The sequence below is a fragment of the Mirounga angustirostris genome, unplaced genomic scaffold (genome assembly GCF_029215605.1).
Source record: "Mirounga angustirostris isolate CCGP_5_RB_7025 unplaced genomic scaffold, mMirAng1.0.hap1 SCAF_1, whole genome shotgun sequence".
NCBI lineage: Eukaryota > Metazoa > Chordata > Mammalia > Carnivora > Phocidae > Mirounga > Mirounga angustirostris.
The window spans coordinates 48,134,549-48,151,755 of NW_026991709.1; the positions used below are offsets into that span (position 1 = coordinate 48,134,549).

Consider the following 17,207-nt stretch of genomic DNA (forward strand, 5'->3'; position numbering starts at 1 on the left):
ACTGAGCCACCCAGCCACCCCAGTAAATAAAATCTTAAAAAAAAAACAAAAAAACAAAAAACTTCAACTATAGTTCAATGAAAACTCATCTGTGTTTCTCGATACTTTAGGGAAAGTACAGAAATAGTAGCAGATATAATTTTATTCAGGTTAGAATTATCTCTTTTGTAAATACCTTAATGTAAATAAATTTTACTTACTTTTAAGATATGAGAGAATCTGAAAAATTGATAACTCATTTTAAGAATTGATAATATACTCTTTTTATGGTCCCCTATCATTACTGAATTCTAAAATGTGGTTGGTTTATAATAAAAATAATCTAAAAACTGTAGCATTTCAGTAAAGAGAAAATTTAGGGCACATAAGGAAACACATCAAAGAAATGTCAGCTCTCATTTAGTATCTGTTTAAATGCCTGACTATAATATGTTTATGTATGTTTTAAAATGTTGAGTCCCTAAAAAAAGCTGTCTCTACAAACAGAAGAGATGGATTCCATAAAAGAATACTTCTGTACAAAGTGTTAAAGACAATAATCAACAACAACAAAAAGTACAAATATCAGCAAGCAAATGGTAAATTTTAAAGATCAGAGTTCTCTTCTCAGTAATAAATGATCACCATATTCTTGTATAGTTTATTTTGCCACTAGATTTAAAGAAAGCAAAAAGCAAAGAAGATATGAAAAAAGAATCTTGGAGGATAAATAAAACCTTTTAAGTTAAACAAACAGCTGAAAATCTGTCCTAAAAGAGAAAAATATCAAAATTGACCCAAAATCCATGTGAAAAGATTATATACCAAACTGCAGTAGAACCTGCATCTCTAAAGCACAAGAACCCTGGAGGGCCTTTTAAGCTATCAGAAGGTCAAAGCACTATCTCAGCAGCAGTATACCTTTCAATGAGATAGCATTCTTAGAATGTTAACAAAATGCCCCAAGAAAAAAATTAAAGAATAAGTAGAATATTTAAAGGTCAATAATTTAGATATCATAGAAAATATGTCATAAAGTCCCAATTCCTGCTTTACTTATGAAAAAAGCTAAATTTCAGAAGAGTGAAAAGCACTGTGGTACAAGAATCAAGAACAATGACTCTAGAGTCAGACAAAAATAGGATCAGGTTCTGATTTCAGCACCTAATAATATAACTTAGTCAAGTTATTTACCATAATTTTTCCTCTTAGCATTGATCTTCTCATCTCTAAAATTAGGAGAAAATCTACCTTACAAAGTTAAAATGAAATGAGATATTAGATGTAAAGCAGTTAGTACAAGTCCTGGCACATAGTAAATACATAGTAAAAGGAAACTCGCTTTTATTTTCCTATTATTGAAGTCTTCCTCAAAGTTATAAATTATCCTTTCAAATGGTCCTTAACTGTCCTAATTTATCATACTCTGCAATCTTGATGAAAACATCTTATTAGAAAAGTACATAACTCGAGGCGCCTGGGTGGCTCAGTCATTAGGCGTCTGCCTTCGGCTCAGGTCATGATCCTGGGGGTCCTGGGATTGAGCCTCGCATCGGGCTCCCTGCTCGGCGGCTCCCTGCTCCGCGGGAAGCCTGCTTCTCCCTCTCCCACTCCCCCTCCTTGTGTTCCCTCTCTCGGTGTGTCTCTCTCTGTCAAATAAATAAATAAAATCTTAAAAAAAAAAAAAGTACATAACTAAATAGTTAGCAATGCCTATAGTACACCACGGCCATATCCCAAACATCTTTCATCAACTATTTGCAACTCATGTAATTTGGGTACCTTGAAGAAACAGAGTTCTGTGTGAGAGCCTTAGAGAATACAAATCTTTATACTGATGACTAAGTTCATAATACCTAAGCCATCTTTTGGTATACAACTATTTAAGTTAGCATTGCCATGGAAATTTCATGGCTAGTCAGAATTTCAAAAGATTCTGAATTTTCACAAGAAATATATAAAGGTGTATATTTCATCTTTCACACTAACTCAATATGGAAGAAAGGACCAAAAAACTGTCATTTCACAGACTATCCAATTTTTTTTTCCTGAGTATGTAAGTAATAACAGTAAGTAAAATAAAATGGCATTTATTTAAGTTTATTTACTAATATTATGAAATCACATTTCAAAATATAATATGCTAAACCAAAGCAGAAACAAATTTTGCAATGCAGTGAGATCAAGCAGAAAGTATACTGGCCTGTGAATTAATGCCATTTATTGATTATTTCTCTGCATGGTTATTTTCTCTGATTCTTAATTTTTTCAATTATAAATTGTGGAGTCCTTACCAGCATAAGTAGCAAGGTAAATGTAAGATTCAAATAATTTAATAAATGAGAAAAATTGGTAGGAGCTATTAATATAAACTTCATGTTAAAAGCAAATTGTTAAAGAGATGCAGCGCTTGTTGAAAGACAACATAATTGTATCTGGTAATAAAGCTACAGCAAGCAAAAAATTACAGTACTAATTTAGTTTTCATTTAGATGAATGCCTTTCTAAAACTGTATTATGTGACATTTTACAGGGTTCTCATAAATCCATTCTTATCTCAATGATATAATTCAAAACATACTTTCTAAATCAGTTTAAGCTATGTAGAGAAAACAATTTTAATTGCTCAATAATTCTTAAAAGTGATTCATAGATTTTCTAAATTTGCTCTTTTCTTTTACTAAGCTAAATTTTAAGTGAATAAATTGTCACTCAACTAAAATTACACTACACTGGCTTAAAGAAATCTTAAGGTGCCAGAAATACTATAGTATCCAAAAAGTCTTACCATCACAATAACTAAATTATGTAATTTTTTAAAACTTCAAACGTGTAAATTTAAGAGAAAATGAATAAATATAATTAGGGATATTCCAAGAACTGGGACCTAACTCTTCTTAATGAAAGATGGGTACACTGTCTCCATATTTCTCTAATAATTTCCTGGTGCCAACTGATGAAAAGAGGAGAAAGAAAGTTTATCTTCTCAAAAGCCTTGTATATGTGTCCCAGTAGGTTCTTTCTTGCCTAATGACCAAGGTTTATAAATGTCTGAAAGTTATCTCTCAGGAAAATAGATGTGAATCACACATGGATATAAAATATACACTAAAATACTGTTTACTTATTTAAACAGAAATTTGTACATTCCACATACTGGTACTTTGATATTTCTAAAACTCTTGACCCTTTTCTTCATTATTTAAGAAGATGGATTTGGATTATGTTTTCTGTTTTTCTTCTCAATGTTACCAAGAAATTAAAAGGCTAAATTGTCCTGACATAAAAGGACCATCTAAAATGGTTTAGATCCGGGCGCCTGGGTGGCTCAGTCGTTAAGCGTCTGCCTTCAGCTCAGGTCATGATCCCAGGGTCCTGGGATCGAGTCCCACATCGGGCTCCCTGCTCGGCAGGAAGCCTGCTTCTCGCTCTCCCACTCCCCCTGCTTGTGTTCCTGCTCTCACTATCTCTCTCTCTATCAAATAAATAAAATCTTTCTAAAAAATAAAATAAAATAAAATGGTTTAGATCCTAAAATGCAAATAAAATTTCTAAAAAAAAAAATGTCATTTTGGTGACTGAATGAGTAATTTTGGTTTACTTAATAGTTTAATTTAAGATGAAATTAAAAGCCAAAAATAAATTTTCCTCCCTTTCATCTCTCTGAAATGAGGTCCTACCTAAGTAAAAATGAAAATAAGACAAAAAGCATCATGTTAACATTAAGCAAAGACTGAAGAAAGAATAAGTCTCCTATTCCACATAGCAAGTCCTATACAGAAAACATTACCCAAACCTATACCTTTAAACTGTTCTCCAATGTTCTTATTTGAAGCTTGTAATATCTCTTTTTCTGGTTGTCACCAAAATTACAGAACAAATAACTGGTTCTAAAGGATGAAAATACATTTCAGTCAAAGAGACAGGAGATGTAATTCTGCTGAGAAGCAACCTCTTCCTTGAATTCAGCAAAAATTGATTGGGTATTCAGTTATGCACCCAGCAATGTGCCCAGGTATTAGTATCAGAGTAAAAATAATAAAATGTAGTTGCTGCCCTTGTGAAGCTTACTATCAGGGAGGCAGAGAAACTAAATAGTTTGATAAGTACTATGATATATGACCAGGCTGCTTAACAAGAGAAAAAACAGGATTAAACACAAATTAGGGTGTGGAATCAAGGAAACTATCCCAAAAAGATGGCATATGAATTCAATGTTGAAGACTAAAAGATGTCGGTAAAAGGGAAAAGGAGAATTGTTTCCAAAATAAGAGAACAAACAGCATGAGCTCAAAGGTATAAAATAGGACATTCACTGAGCTACCTCTAGTTCCCTAGAGACTAAAGCTCAGTTATGAATGTGGAAGAGACAGACACAAAGCTAGAGATAGACAAAGGTGAGATCATTAAGGGCCTTGTATGCTAAGCTAAGGAGTTTGAGCTTTATCCTGGAGGTTATATGGAGCCACAGAAAGATAGATGTTAAACTAGAGAGCAAAAAGTAACATCTGCCTTTCAGAATGAATAACTTAGCAACAATATAGAGAAATATTCAAGAAAAAAAAACAAAAACACCAAACACAGGAAGCCCAATACTATCATAGTAATAAAGGCGCAAAGTTATCGTGGCTTGACTGGGGCAGTGGCAATAAAAATGGAGAAGAGATCATTTCAAGACAGATTTAGGAGGCAAAAATAACTACACATGAAAAATGACTGGATATAAAGGATATGAGAGAAAGAGGAGTCATATACTCAGACAGAGAGGGGATACAGAAATAGGAGTAAGTCTAAGAACAAAGACAATGCATTCACTTTGGAACAAGTTCAATTTAGGACCCCTGGAGCTGGGAGAAAAGGTCTGGACTAGCTGGTAGTTCACCCCAGGAAGTGAAAGGAAAACACACAAACACACACACACATACACACACACAAACACACACACACAGTAAAAACCAAATTAGAATCTTATTGGGACTTTGAACTTCATACTACATTTCAGTTTCATGAACATATAATCCAGCCCCTACCTGACTGACTCTAAGATTTAGGGTGCCTTAGACAGTTAAATTTATATCAGGTATGATCTAATAAGGAAATTCATTTTCTTAGCTTTTTGTTTTGGCCTTTTTTTAAAGAAGTGTCTTCCTTTAAAATTAATATACAGCTATCTACTTCTATTTTTTAAATAACTGTGTGGAAAGTTAGCAGTTTTTATCTGGACTTGGCTTAAAGCACTTATATACTACCATTTAGATTACACACCATATAACCAAAGCACTACCTAGCTAATGACAAGTTATTCTAATTGAAAGCAAAGTACTTTCCTCAAAACATATTCATTTAAGGGTTAAAACTGTAAATGACACATTAAAAATATTATGTTACAGATCACAAATTCCCAGAGCTAATTCCAAACTCCATACACAATTCCTTTAAAAAATATAAAATAAAACTGGTCTTATTTTCTAAATTAAACTGTATATTTATTACTAAAAATCTGGGGTAATATTTCAATATCAGCTCCTTTTTTTAAAAATGCATGTAAAATACAAGAAAGCTCACAAAGTCAAAAGTGGCAAGGACTTAAATAATATTTAATAGGTATGCTAAAGATGCAGAAAATAAAAATGAACTATTAATTCTGTAAACTCTGTCAAGACATAAATAGATAAGTATATATACTTTTCTTTATTTTCTCCATTCTAGCATACCTTTCATATGTTATTTAAACTGGGTCCTTACCTATCTATCTATATATGTATCTTCATTTTATATCATAAATGAATCTCTAAAAATATGTATATGTGAATCACATTATAGAGTAAGTTAAATGTACTAAGATACTTGGCTTTAAAAATAATTTTATGTCAACTTAATGAAGTGCAAAACTATCATTAACTTTGTAAATTGAGATTGTCAGCTTTAAGATTAGAGTGGGGCATACCTGTATATGCAGATTTTCTTAAAAATCATTTCCAACAATCTTAACAATTTTAAGATTATTGGACTTCTACTATTTCAATGTGGTAGGTTGAACAAAATCAATACTGAACAACATACCTTTTAGATAAATTAAGGCTTTGGTGAAGAGGTTCTAATTTTTGACATGTCTCTAGGCTGTCAACAGATGTCGAAGGCAATGAGTCTGATTGCACCTTGTTGGCATCACATAAATTAGCATCGTTTCTAGGTAGGGTCTTTCTGAATTTTCGTCCTAAATCCGTCCATAGGACATTCGTCAACACAACTTTGAGTTGCCTGTTACACACATAAATAATTAAAACATAAAGTACTAAACATTGTATAATACATGAAGTAATCACAAACTATACCAAAAGAAAACCTCCAGAAATTCTCGATTTCAGTTCTTCAATCAATTAACTAGAGTAATAAGTAAAATATTTGCTTAACCATTCTCAAATATATATTAAAAAGTAAAGTCTATTTTACTTAAACTGGAATTTTCTTCAGAATTCTGTCTGGTATACTACAACCGTGGCCACACACATGTATAGCTGCTGGGATTCATGATAACCCATCTGTGCCTATTTATACTTTCAGTGAAACAACAATACACATCTGCATAACTCACCACGGGAGGCAACCACTTTCTGCACTCTAATTGTGTTTTTAGTATTTGTTGATTAGGAAAGCATTATTAAAAGTAAAGGTGAGGGGCGCCTAGGTGGCTCAGTCGGTTAAGCGTCTGACTCTTGATTTTGCCTCAGGTCATGATCTCAGGGTCATGAAATCAAGCCCCGCATGGGGATCCGCACTCAGTGCAAGTCTGCTTGAGATTCTCTAGCTCTCCTTCTGTCCCTCACCCTGCTCACACGTGCTCACGCTCTCTCTCTAAAAATAAAATCTTTAAAACTAAAGGTGAAACATTTTATCATCTACAGTCTCAATTAAGTCTACACAGTCTTATGTCTTCATAGTCTTAAGATATAGACTTAATTTTACCTTATTTCTACAAATAGGTCAATTTAAAACATTTACTTTTACTGTACCTATACCCTTTTCAAAACCAAAACTGATAAATGCAAGCAGCTCCAGCTTTTTGCCTCACTACATTTTGGCCATTATTCATTCAATATATCTTTTGCTGATAATACTTGAAGAACTGTGTTCAGTTCTGGAACCAGAGAATAATAGTTCTTGCAGTAGTGTGCACAGGCTACCAAATGGACTCAAAACAATGTCAAATGAGAAATGTCTGAATTGGACATGTTTAATCAGAAGAGTGTCTATTCTATTGCCTGGGCCCATTTTAGCATTGTTTCTTTAACATATATAAGAATATTAAAAAACAGGAGTGCCTGGCTGGCTCAGCTGGTGGAATATGTGACTCTTAATCTCAGGGTTATGAGTTTGAGTCCCATTGGGTGTAAAGATTACTTAAAAATCGTAAAAAAAAAAGAAAGAAAGAAAGAATATTAAGAAACAAAGCAAAGTGCTCATATATTTTAAAGATAAAACAGATCTTGGGGTGCCCGGCTGGCTCAGTTGGTAAAGCATGCAACTCCCGATTTTGGGGTCATGAGTTCAAGCCCCCAGTTGGGCCTAGAGCTTACTTAGAAAATAAATGAAAGATAAACTAAGTCTCAAAGACATCACTTGTTTGCAGCTGCCACTTTGGGCTATCTTCAGACCATCTGGAAGGAGGCAGTATAAGTCTTCAGGAAACCTCCATAGAATGCACTGAAACTCCAAATACTTTGAGTTAAAAAAATTGTTTTTTAATCTATAGATTTTAGAATTATCATTAAATAATAAAGAGATAAGTGATATGTCTATGAATAAATAATTCATTCTTCATTCAACAAATACTTACCAAATACTTTCTAGCAAAACAACTGTACTAGCAGAATCTAGAGATTCAGTAACAAACAAGATGGTTGCAGGGCCTGCCTTCATGGAGCTTACATTCCAGAGAAGAACCACTCAATTAATTACTTAATTACAATTGTGATGAGTGATATGAAGTTAAAGTACAGAGAATGCACTTCTTCTAAACTAGATCAAGGAAGATTTTACCTAAAATACGACCTTTGAGCTGAAGCTAGACACTATCCAAAAGAAACAGGTGGAAAATAAAGAGCAGTCCAAAAAGGGGGACAAAATACAAATGATCTGATATGAGTAAAGCTTGTTGAAGAAAATCAAAGGACTTACCTGGCTCAACTGCTTAGACTGAAGAGGAAATTTGTACAAGATAAGGATGGACAGTTAGGCAGGACCGATGAACTATATTAATGATTTGAGATTTTATGTCAAGAATAATAGAAATTCACTAGTTTTAACAAAAGAATGATGAGCTCACAGCTGCATTATTAAAAGATCACTTTGATGTCTTATGAAGAATGAAATGGAAGCACTAAGGTTAAGCATTATAAAAATGAATTTAGAGAGGTAACAGTGACTTTATCAGGGGCAGTTTAGTGGAATGGTGGGAGCAGAAACAGAATACAGTGGGATGAGTAAATGGAAAAGGAGGAAAGGGATATAGCAAATGTAGGCAGCTGACGTATGACTGAAAGGGGGATACAGAACAAGAGCTCAAGACAAACGTGAGATGCAGGAAAAGTTTTCTTAGTAATTGGTTCATTAGTTAGTTAAGACAGAAGACATCTCTGTAAGTTTAAGTGCCTAAGGAAGAGGTCAACAGAATAGGAGAGGCTGAAGATAAAAAGACAGAATAATTAACACAGTAAATTTCTTAAGAAATGGTAAGAGCTAATATTTTTTAACATACACTATATACCAGTTACTATGCTAACCATTTTCCAATGATTTACTTCATTTAAACCTCACAACTACTCTATGAGGTACAATGGTAATTCTTCTGCAATTAAGACCAAGATAGAACGATTAATAACTAAGCCCAAAGTAAAATGGGTGAGTAGTAAAAGTAGGATCCAAAACCATACACTCTCAACTCTACTGCCAGCACTTTTAACTTCTCCACTATGCTAATTTATGATGGAAGAAGAGCATTCCCATTCCTTCCTCCAGGAAGTAAAAGGAACAAAGATCACCTTTTCAAAGTGATAGGAAAGGTAAAGGAACAAAGGCTTGAGAAGAGAAAGATTTCAAATCATCACTGTGGAGAGGGAGAACACAAGCAGATTAGAGAAACACAGTAGGACTATCTTGCACTTTAGGCATCCAGTAAGATTAATAACCATGAATTTATAATGCTACAAATATACTCTGTTTTGTGATTTTTTTTCCACCACTGCACAGCCACCTTTGTGTCAGCCCAATGCAAAAAAAAAGATAATTAGGTTCACAGGTGATTATTAACTACAAAAGAGAAAGGCAACTTTATAAGAAATCTGACAGCTACCACCTTAACCAATCATCAAATGTAGAATCATCAACAGGGGGACAAGCAAACCTTATGTATCCTCTGATATGATGCAATAAGCAAATGACCTCAGCTATGAAGTATTTTTGCCAAAAATTTAAGGTGAATCTATCTAATCCATGAGGACGAACCCAGATAAATCATAAAAGTCTAGAATATAGGACATTAGACAAGACAACTGGCCTAAACTCTTCAAAAAAGTCAGTGTCATGATTTCTAATAAACAAGACAGACAGGGTTATTCTAAGATTAAGAGCCTAATGAGAGGGGTGCCTGGGTGGCTCAGTCGGTTAAGCGGCTGCCTTCGGTTCAGGTCATGATCCTGGAGTCCTGGGATCGAGTCCCGCATCGGGCTTCCTGCTCGGCGGGGAGCCTGCTTCTCCCTCTCCCTCTGCCTGCCGCTCTGCCTACTTGTGCTCTCTCTCTATCTCTCTGTCAAATAAATAAATAAAAATCTTTAAAAAAAAAAAAAAAGAGCCTAATGAGACTTAATAACCAAAATATATGATGCATACACTTCAATTTGATCCTATATTTTAAAAAGTAACAAAATAGGGGTGCCTGGGTGGTTCCGTCGGTTAAGCATCCGACTCTTGATTTCAGCTCAGGTCATGATCTCAGGGCTGTGAGACTGAGCCCTGCATTGGGATCCACATTGAGAATGGAGCCTGCTTAAGATTCTCTTTCCCTCTCCCTCTACCCTTCCTCCCACCCCTCTATCTTCTCTCCCTCTCTAAAAAATATAGTAATAATTTTTTTTAAAAGTAATAAAAAATATTTTGGGGACATTTAGGAAATTCTGATTAATTCTAGACTCTATATTAGATAACAAAATAAAATTATTATTAAATTTCTTCATAATATACTGTGGTAATATTTAAGAAAATGTCCTTGTTCAAATAAATAAATAAAATCTTAAAAAAAAAGGGCACCTGGGTGGCTCAGTTGGTTAAGAAAATGTCCTTGTTCTTAGGAAATGCAGGTTGAAATTCTACTTTCAAATGTTTCTAGGAAAAATGTATATTATATTTTTATCTCCACATGTGTATATGTGATATGCACTTTCATGCATGTATGAAGAGACTAAAAGAAGGCAAGTGTGGATTAAAGTTAACAACTGGGGGGCGCCTGGGTGGCTCAGACGGTTAAGTGTCTGCCTCTGGCTCGGGTCATGATCCCGGGGTCCTGGGATCGAGCCCCACACAGGGCTCCCTGCCGAGCAGGGAGCCTTCTTCTCCCTCTCCCTCTGCCTGCCGCTCCCCCTGCTTGTACTCTCTCCCTGTCTAATAAAAAAATTAAAAATCTTTAAAAAAAAAAAGTTAACAACTGGGGAATCTAGATGAGGGATGCATAGGAGTGTTTATTATACTCTTGACAAAATAATCCCATGTCTGGAATCCTATGTCAAGAAAAGTATGAAATACAAGGGAAAAATTTATGCACAGAGATATTCATCATGGTATAATTTATAAAAGCAGCAAGTGAAAAGCAACCTTCAATGCCAAGAAACAGCAGAATGGTTAATTAAACCAAGGTAAAGCCACTTTAGCAAATGTTACTTATTAGTCTCTTAAAATCTTCTACTTTAAATTTTAAGATAGCTAGCTATCTCTGTGTTATTTTCTTTTTTCTACTTGTCTTCATTTTTTTTTTTTTTAAGATTTATTTACTTAGGGGCGCCTGGGTGGCTCAGTCGGTGAAGCATCTGCCTTCGGCTCAGGTCATGATCCCAGTGTCCTGGGATCGAGTCCCGCGCATCAGGCTCCCTGCTCAGAGGGAAGCCTGCTTCTCCCTCTGCCACTCCCCTTGCTTGTGCTTCCTCTCTTGCTGTGTCTCTCTCTGTCAAATAAAAAATATTTATTTGAGAGAAAGAGAGAGAGCGGGAAGGACAGAGGGAAAGGAAGAAAGAATCTCAAGCAGACTCCTGCTGAGCCCAGAGCCCAATGTGGAGCTTGATCTCACCACCCTGAGATCAGGACCCAAGTGAAAACCAAGAGTAGGAAGCATAACAGGTTGTGCCACCCAGGTACCCCTTTATTTCTATTTTCTATACAAAGCAAGCACTATTCATATGAAAAGAAATGTCAACTAATTAACTTTCTTAAAGAATGGTCAATAGTTCAGGTTTACCTAGCGAAAAACTATCGCTTCACTAGTGAATATGTATTTTTTACATTTAGGAAATTAGACTATTCATTTAAAAGATTTTGCAACAGGATGGAGGGATGGAGTAACTAGGTAATGGACATTGAGGAGGGCATGTGATATAATGAGCACTGGATCTTATATAAGACTAATGAATCACAGACCCGCACCTCTGAAACCAATCATACATTACATGTTAATTTAAAAAAAATAAATAAAAATAAAAGATTTTGCAAGAGGGGCGTCTGGGTGGCTCAGTCCATTAAGCGGCCGACTCTTGATTCTGGCTCAGGTCATGATCTCAGGGTGGTGAGACTGAGCCCCGCATCTGGCTCTGCACTGGGAGTAAAGCCTGCTTAAGATTCTCTCTCCCTCTCCTTCTGCCCCTCCCTCCCCGCTTGTGCATGCTCTCCCTCTCTAAAAAAAAAAAAGTAAATAAATAAATAAAAGCTTTTACAAGGGTACAGCTTAAAATTCTAAGTGATAAAATAAAAATATTTATAAAATCTTAAGGATATATATGGCACACTTCTGGTCTAACAGGAAAACTAGTGAAAATTAGTAATTTGCTGAATTATTTGGAAAATTATCTCAATGGTAATTTTAACAATTTTAAATATGAAAATATCCAATGTTGGAAAAAGCCATTTTTCTATTCACCCAGACCAATTAAGAATTTATGTTGGAGAGGTACCAGGGTGGTTCAGTCGGTTGAGTGACCAACTCTTGGTTTCGGCTCAGGTCAGGATCTCATGGGTCGAGAAATCGAGCCCCTGTGATTCTGAACTCCTTGCTCAATGGGAGTCTGCTTGAGATTTTCTCTTCCCAATCCCTCTGCCCCTCCCTCCACTCACTCTAAAATAGATAAATAAATCTCTCTCTCAAATAAATAAATAAATCTTTTTTTAAAAAAAGAATTTATGTTGGAAAATAATAAACCATTGCTCATTTTACTGATTGTTCTAATAATGTGACTCTAAATGAAAAAGACAATTGAGATTCTCTGGGGAAAATATTTATTTCATGTTTATATATTTGGCTTTATTGTATAATTGTAATTTGGCTGACTAGTAACACCCTAAAGCACAAGTCAGAACACTTTTTTAAAAATTAAACATTTTTACCTTAATATTTTCTTTTTTCCCCAAAATATTAAGATAAAAAATGTTTAATTTCTACATTTAAATACCATAAGACTTCTATGGATACTGGAATAGAAATTAAGGGTGAAGGACAACATTCAAATCATACAAAATAAAACCTAAACTTTATATTTTGGAAACCACACTTAAGTAGAAATACTATACCAAAAAAAAGGTAAGAAATTCAGGAGACAGGTTGATTTTATTTTTTTAAGATTTTATTTACTTATTTGTCACAGCGAGAGAGAGAGAGAGCACAAGCAGGGGAAGCGGCAGGCAGAGGGAGAAGCAGGCTCCCCGCTGAGTAAGGAGCCTGATGTGGGACTCGATCCCAGGACCCTGGGATCATGACCTGAGCTGAAGGCAGATGTTTAACTGATTGAGCCACCCAGGCATCCCAACAGGTTGATTTTAAAGGAGAGAAAAGGAGTTATAACTGCAAAGGCACAAGAAAACTTCTGTGGTAGTTTTCTATTCTGTAGTGGTAGTTACCAAAGTATATTTGCCTTATATAAAATTTTAAATTATAATAAATAATTTATTGTTTTCCTTTTATTTATCTTTTTGGTAGGTGCATTACATTTTGCAGTATAAATAAAGAATAGAGAACAGCTAAACAGAGAACTCTACCTAACCCAACATTCTATATACCATTCCTGCTAAAGTACTTGCCTAGGCTTTTTAAAAGTATCTAATTATCTACTTTAGGAAATATCCCTCTCTAAGCTCTCAACCATTATACTACTATTAATTTACAGTTGACCTTTGAACAACATGGGTTTGAATTGTGCAGGTCTACTTATATAAAGACTTTTTTGGATGAATACACAGTACAGTACTCTAATTGTATTTTTCCTTTCCTTATGATTTAACAACATTGTCTTTTCTCAAGCTTACTTTAAGAATACAGTATATAATACATAGATCATACAAAATATATGTTAACTGTTCATGTTTTTGGTCAACAATTGGCTAATAGTAGTTCAGTTTTTGGAGTTGGAAGTTAAATGCAGGTTTTCTACTGAGCAAAGGGGTTGGCACCACTAAACCCCACGTTGTTCAAGGACCCAATCTAATTTCATTTACAAGGGAAATAATTACTGATCTATGCACTCAGAGTCTAAAAAATATTACTCCTAGAAATAAAAAAAACCACTATATTTTTTCTAGAGTACTATTTTATACATTTGAAAACTTCTAATTATAGGAAAATTCAGCATAACTACAGCAGAAAAAATCAATTATTTTTGCCTATGAACAAAACACATATTCTAGGTTTTCTTAAAAAGTACAAATTTTAGGGAGGCGCCTGGGTGCCTCAGTCACTTAAGCATCTGACACCAGCTCAGGTCATGATCTCAGGGTCCTGGGATCAAGTCCCTGAGCCTCTCTCTCTCTCTCTCTGCCCCTCCCGTCCACTCCTGCTCTCTCTCTCTAATAAATAAATAAAATCTTTTTTAAAAAATTTCAAAATTTTTAATTATGATTTTTAACAAAAGCAGTTTACTCAATGAATATATAAATATGAATTAACTATATAACTTGGCTAAAAAAAAAATGAGAAATCAGAAAAAACAATCATTTCTCAAAACTTGGAGTCCTATTTTTTGGTTCTGGAAACTAGCCAGAATAAAAGCAGTGTTTTAATTTCTTTTTTCATGATTTGAGAGCATTTCTTGTCCTTCAAAACCAATGGGTGTAGGATATCAGAATATGCCACCCCAAAATGTGTCACTTTGGCACAAGGGCTGTTTTGAACTGAAGACAACTGAGAAACAGCAAATGCCAAAAAAAAAAATCTTTGTCCACGTACCACTTGCCTAAATGCTATTCATCACTAGAAATTCTTAGGAGCTCAGAGATGGAATCTACATAACAAGCCTAAACTTTATTTTCCATTAGTTTCCTCCATATATTTACTTTCCCATAGTCTGCCATTGTTGGAAGTCTCAAAACTTTTTCCTTTGTCTTGTCACTTCTCTAGAAATCTATTATTCACTGTTAGACACTACATAAGCCCAAGTTGTATCTACCCCTTTGCGTTACTCATCACAGAATATCTACCTCATAGATGCACATTGCATGTGTTAGTAAACTCTGTTTTTGTCTAATAAATCTGTATTTTGTCAGTCTAACTTGCAGGGCCTCAGCCAGAGAACTGAGAAGGGTAGAGGAAAAAGGTTTTTCTCTACATGGACAAAATATTTGAACACTTCACAAGAAAAAGACGTATGAGGAAGGTATGTGCTATGGTGAGCGCTGTGAATTGTGTAAGACTGATGAATTACAGAGCTGTACCCCTGAAACAAATAATACATTATATGTTAACAAAAAAAATAAAAAGAAGAGAAAAGAAAAAGACATATTAATGGCCAACATGCATATGAAAAGATGCTCAATATTATTTATCTTATCTTTCTGATCTTAGAAAACTGGGGAAGAGAGCAAAAAATTTCTATAGACAGTTGGAGAAGATACAAAAGGCCAATAAGAAAATATGCTCAATATTGTTATTCACCAAGCAAAAGTGATTAAAACCACAATAAGATACCACTGCACACCTATAACAAGGGAGAGGCTGAATTTTCCTATAATTCCCACTGGTGGGAATATAAAATGGACGATCACTTTCGGAAAACAGTTGGCAGTTTCTTACAAAATTAAAAATGCACTTTCAATGACTCAGCAATCCAGCTCCTAGGTATTTACCCCAAAGAAATGAAAACATACCCACACAGGCATTTGTAAATGAATATTCACAGCAGCTTTATTCATAGTAGGAAAAAATTGGAAACAATCCAAATGTCCACCAAGAGCTGAATGGATCTGAAAGGGCTAAAAACATGTCACCCCCAAAATATGCCACATTGGCATATAATTTTGAACTGAAGCCACTTGAGAAATAGCAAGTGCAGGAAAGGCTCTTTGACCTCCCCTTTCTACCTGAAGGCAGGTCCTAAAATTTCCCATGAGAAAGGTGCTTTTTCTATACCAGGAAGACATTTTTATCACTGCAGACTGAGAGTAGACACCAAAATGGATCTGTACAAACAAACCTACTAAAATAACCCTTATCTTCCATTAGTTTCCCCCATATACTTCTCGTCGCTTTCCCACAATTTGTGCGCCTAGAAACACAAACCCTTTTCTTTTGTCTTGTCACTTCACAAATTTATTGTTCTTTGTTAAAAAGATATATAGGATGTCAGTCCTAACCATGTCTTTAGGTCTTCATATTTCCTAAGAGCTTCCATGTGCACTTTTAAAAACTCAAATAATATTTGTGTGTTCTTTTCCTGTTGATATGTCTTACCAGCTTAATTCAAAAGCCCAGCCAAAGAACCTAAGAGGGTAATATAGACAAATCTCCAAAACATGCTCAGTGAAAAAAAACAGACATTGGGGTGCCTGGCTGGCTCAGTCAGTAGAGCATGCCACTTTGATCTAAGGATTGTAAATTCAAGCCCCATGTTGGGTGTAGAGATTACTTAAAAATAAAATATTAAAAAAAAAAACCTGATACAAACGAATATACATACTTTGTTTTCATATATTCCCAACTCTAGAAAGACAAACCTAATCTATAGTGACAGCAGATCAGTAACTAGGATTGGAGGTGGGTGGGCTTGGAGAGTAAGTGGGAAAGGGCACATGGAAAGTCTCTGGGGAAGTAGGTATGTTCACAGATTGTGGTGGTAGTGCTAACATGGGTATAAAAATATGTTAAAATTCATCAAAACCAGGGTGCTCAGGTGGTGCAGTCGGTTAAGCATGACTCTTGGTTTCTGCTCAGGTCATGATCTTAGGGTTGTGAGACAGAGCCCCAAGTGGGGCTCCATGCTCAGCGCAGTCTGCTTGGGATTCTCTCTTCCTCTTCCCCTGCCCCTCCAACACCGCCCCCCCCCACCACATGCATTCTCTCTAAATAAATAAATAAATCTCTTTTTTTTGAAATTTCATCAAAATATACACATAAGATGTGTGTACTTTATTAGATAGAAAATATACATCAATAAAGGTGATCAAAAGTCATTAAGAGGGGCGCCTGGATGGTTCAGTCAGTTAAACGTCTGCCTTCAGCTGGGGTCGTGATTCTCAGGGTCCTGGGATCAAGCCCTGAATCGGACTCCCTGCTCGGCAGGTGTGGGGGGGGGGGGTCTGCTTCTCCCTCTGAGCCCTCTGCCTCTGCCTCCTCTCCCCTGCTCATGCTCTGCCTCTGTCTCTCTCTCTCTCAAATAAATAAATAAAATCGTAAAAGAAAAAATAAGTCATTAAGAATATGCAAATTTATATTGCTTTAGAAAATGAGTCTACCTATTTCGTTTTCCTCATCAAAACCCAAATTAAATGAACTAAATAAGTAACATTTTTATTAATTTATACTGTATACTTTGCTAAAACTTGGATTGAAAAATTCATTAGAATAAGTTCAAGGGCTCTAAAAGATCATCATCACTACAGTATGCCTTGGATGCCACCTTTCCAGTACGTGAATTTGTTACCTGGCAATTGGCCAAGTGCCTTAGCAAGCATCTTTTGAATAAGAAAGGTACTTAAGCTGATTCTTT

General features: G+C 35.2%; 1 protein-coding gene across 5 annotated transcripts in view; it reads right to left on the bottom strand.

The window, feature by feature from the left end:
* SENP7 (SUMO specific peptidase 7) overlaps positions 1 to 17,207 on the bottom strand; it is a 162,679-nt gene that overhangs the window by 58,865 nt on the left and 86,607 nt on the right. For all 5 annotated transcript variants that reach the window (XM_064585083.1, XM_064585246.1, XM_064585171.1 and 2 more), the window contains one exon: positions 6,043 to 6,240. In XM_064585083.1, the coding sequence (XP_064441153.1) occupies positions 6,043 to 6,240 (198 nt within the window). The remainder of the gene's footprint in view (positions 1 to 6,042; positions 6,241 to 17,207) is intronic.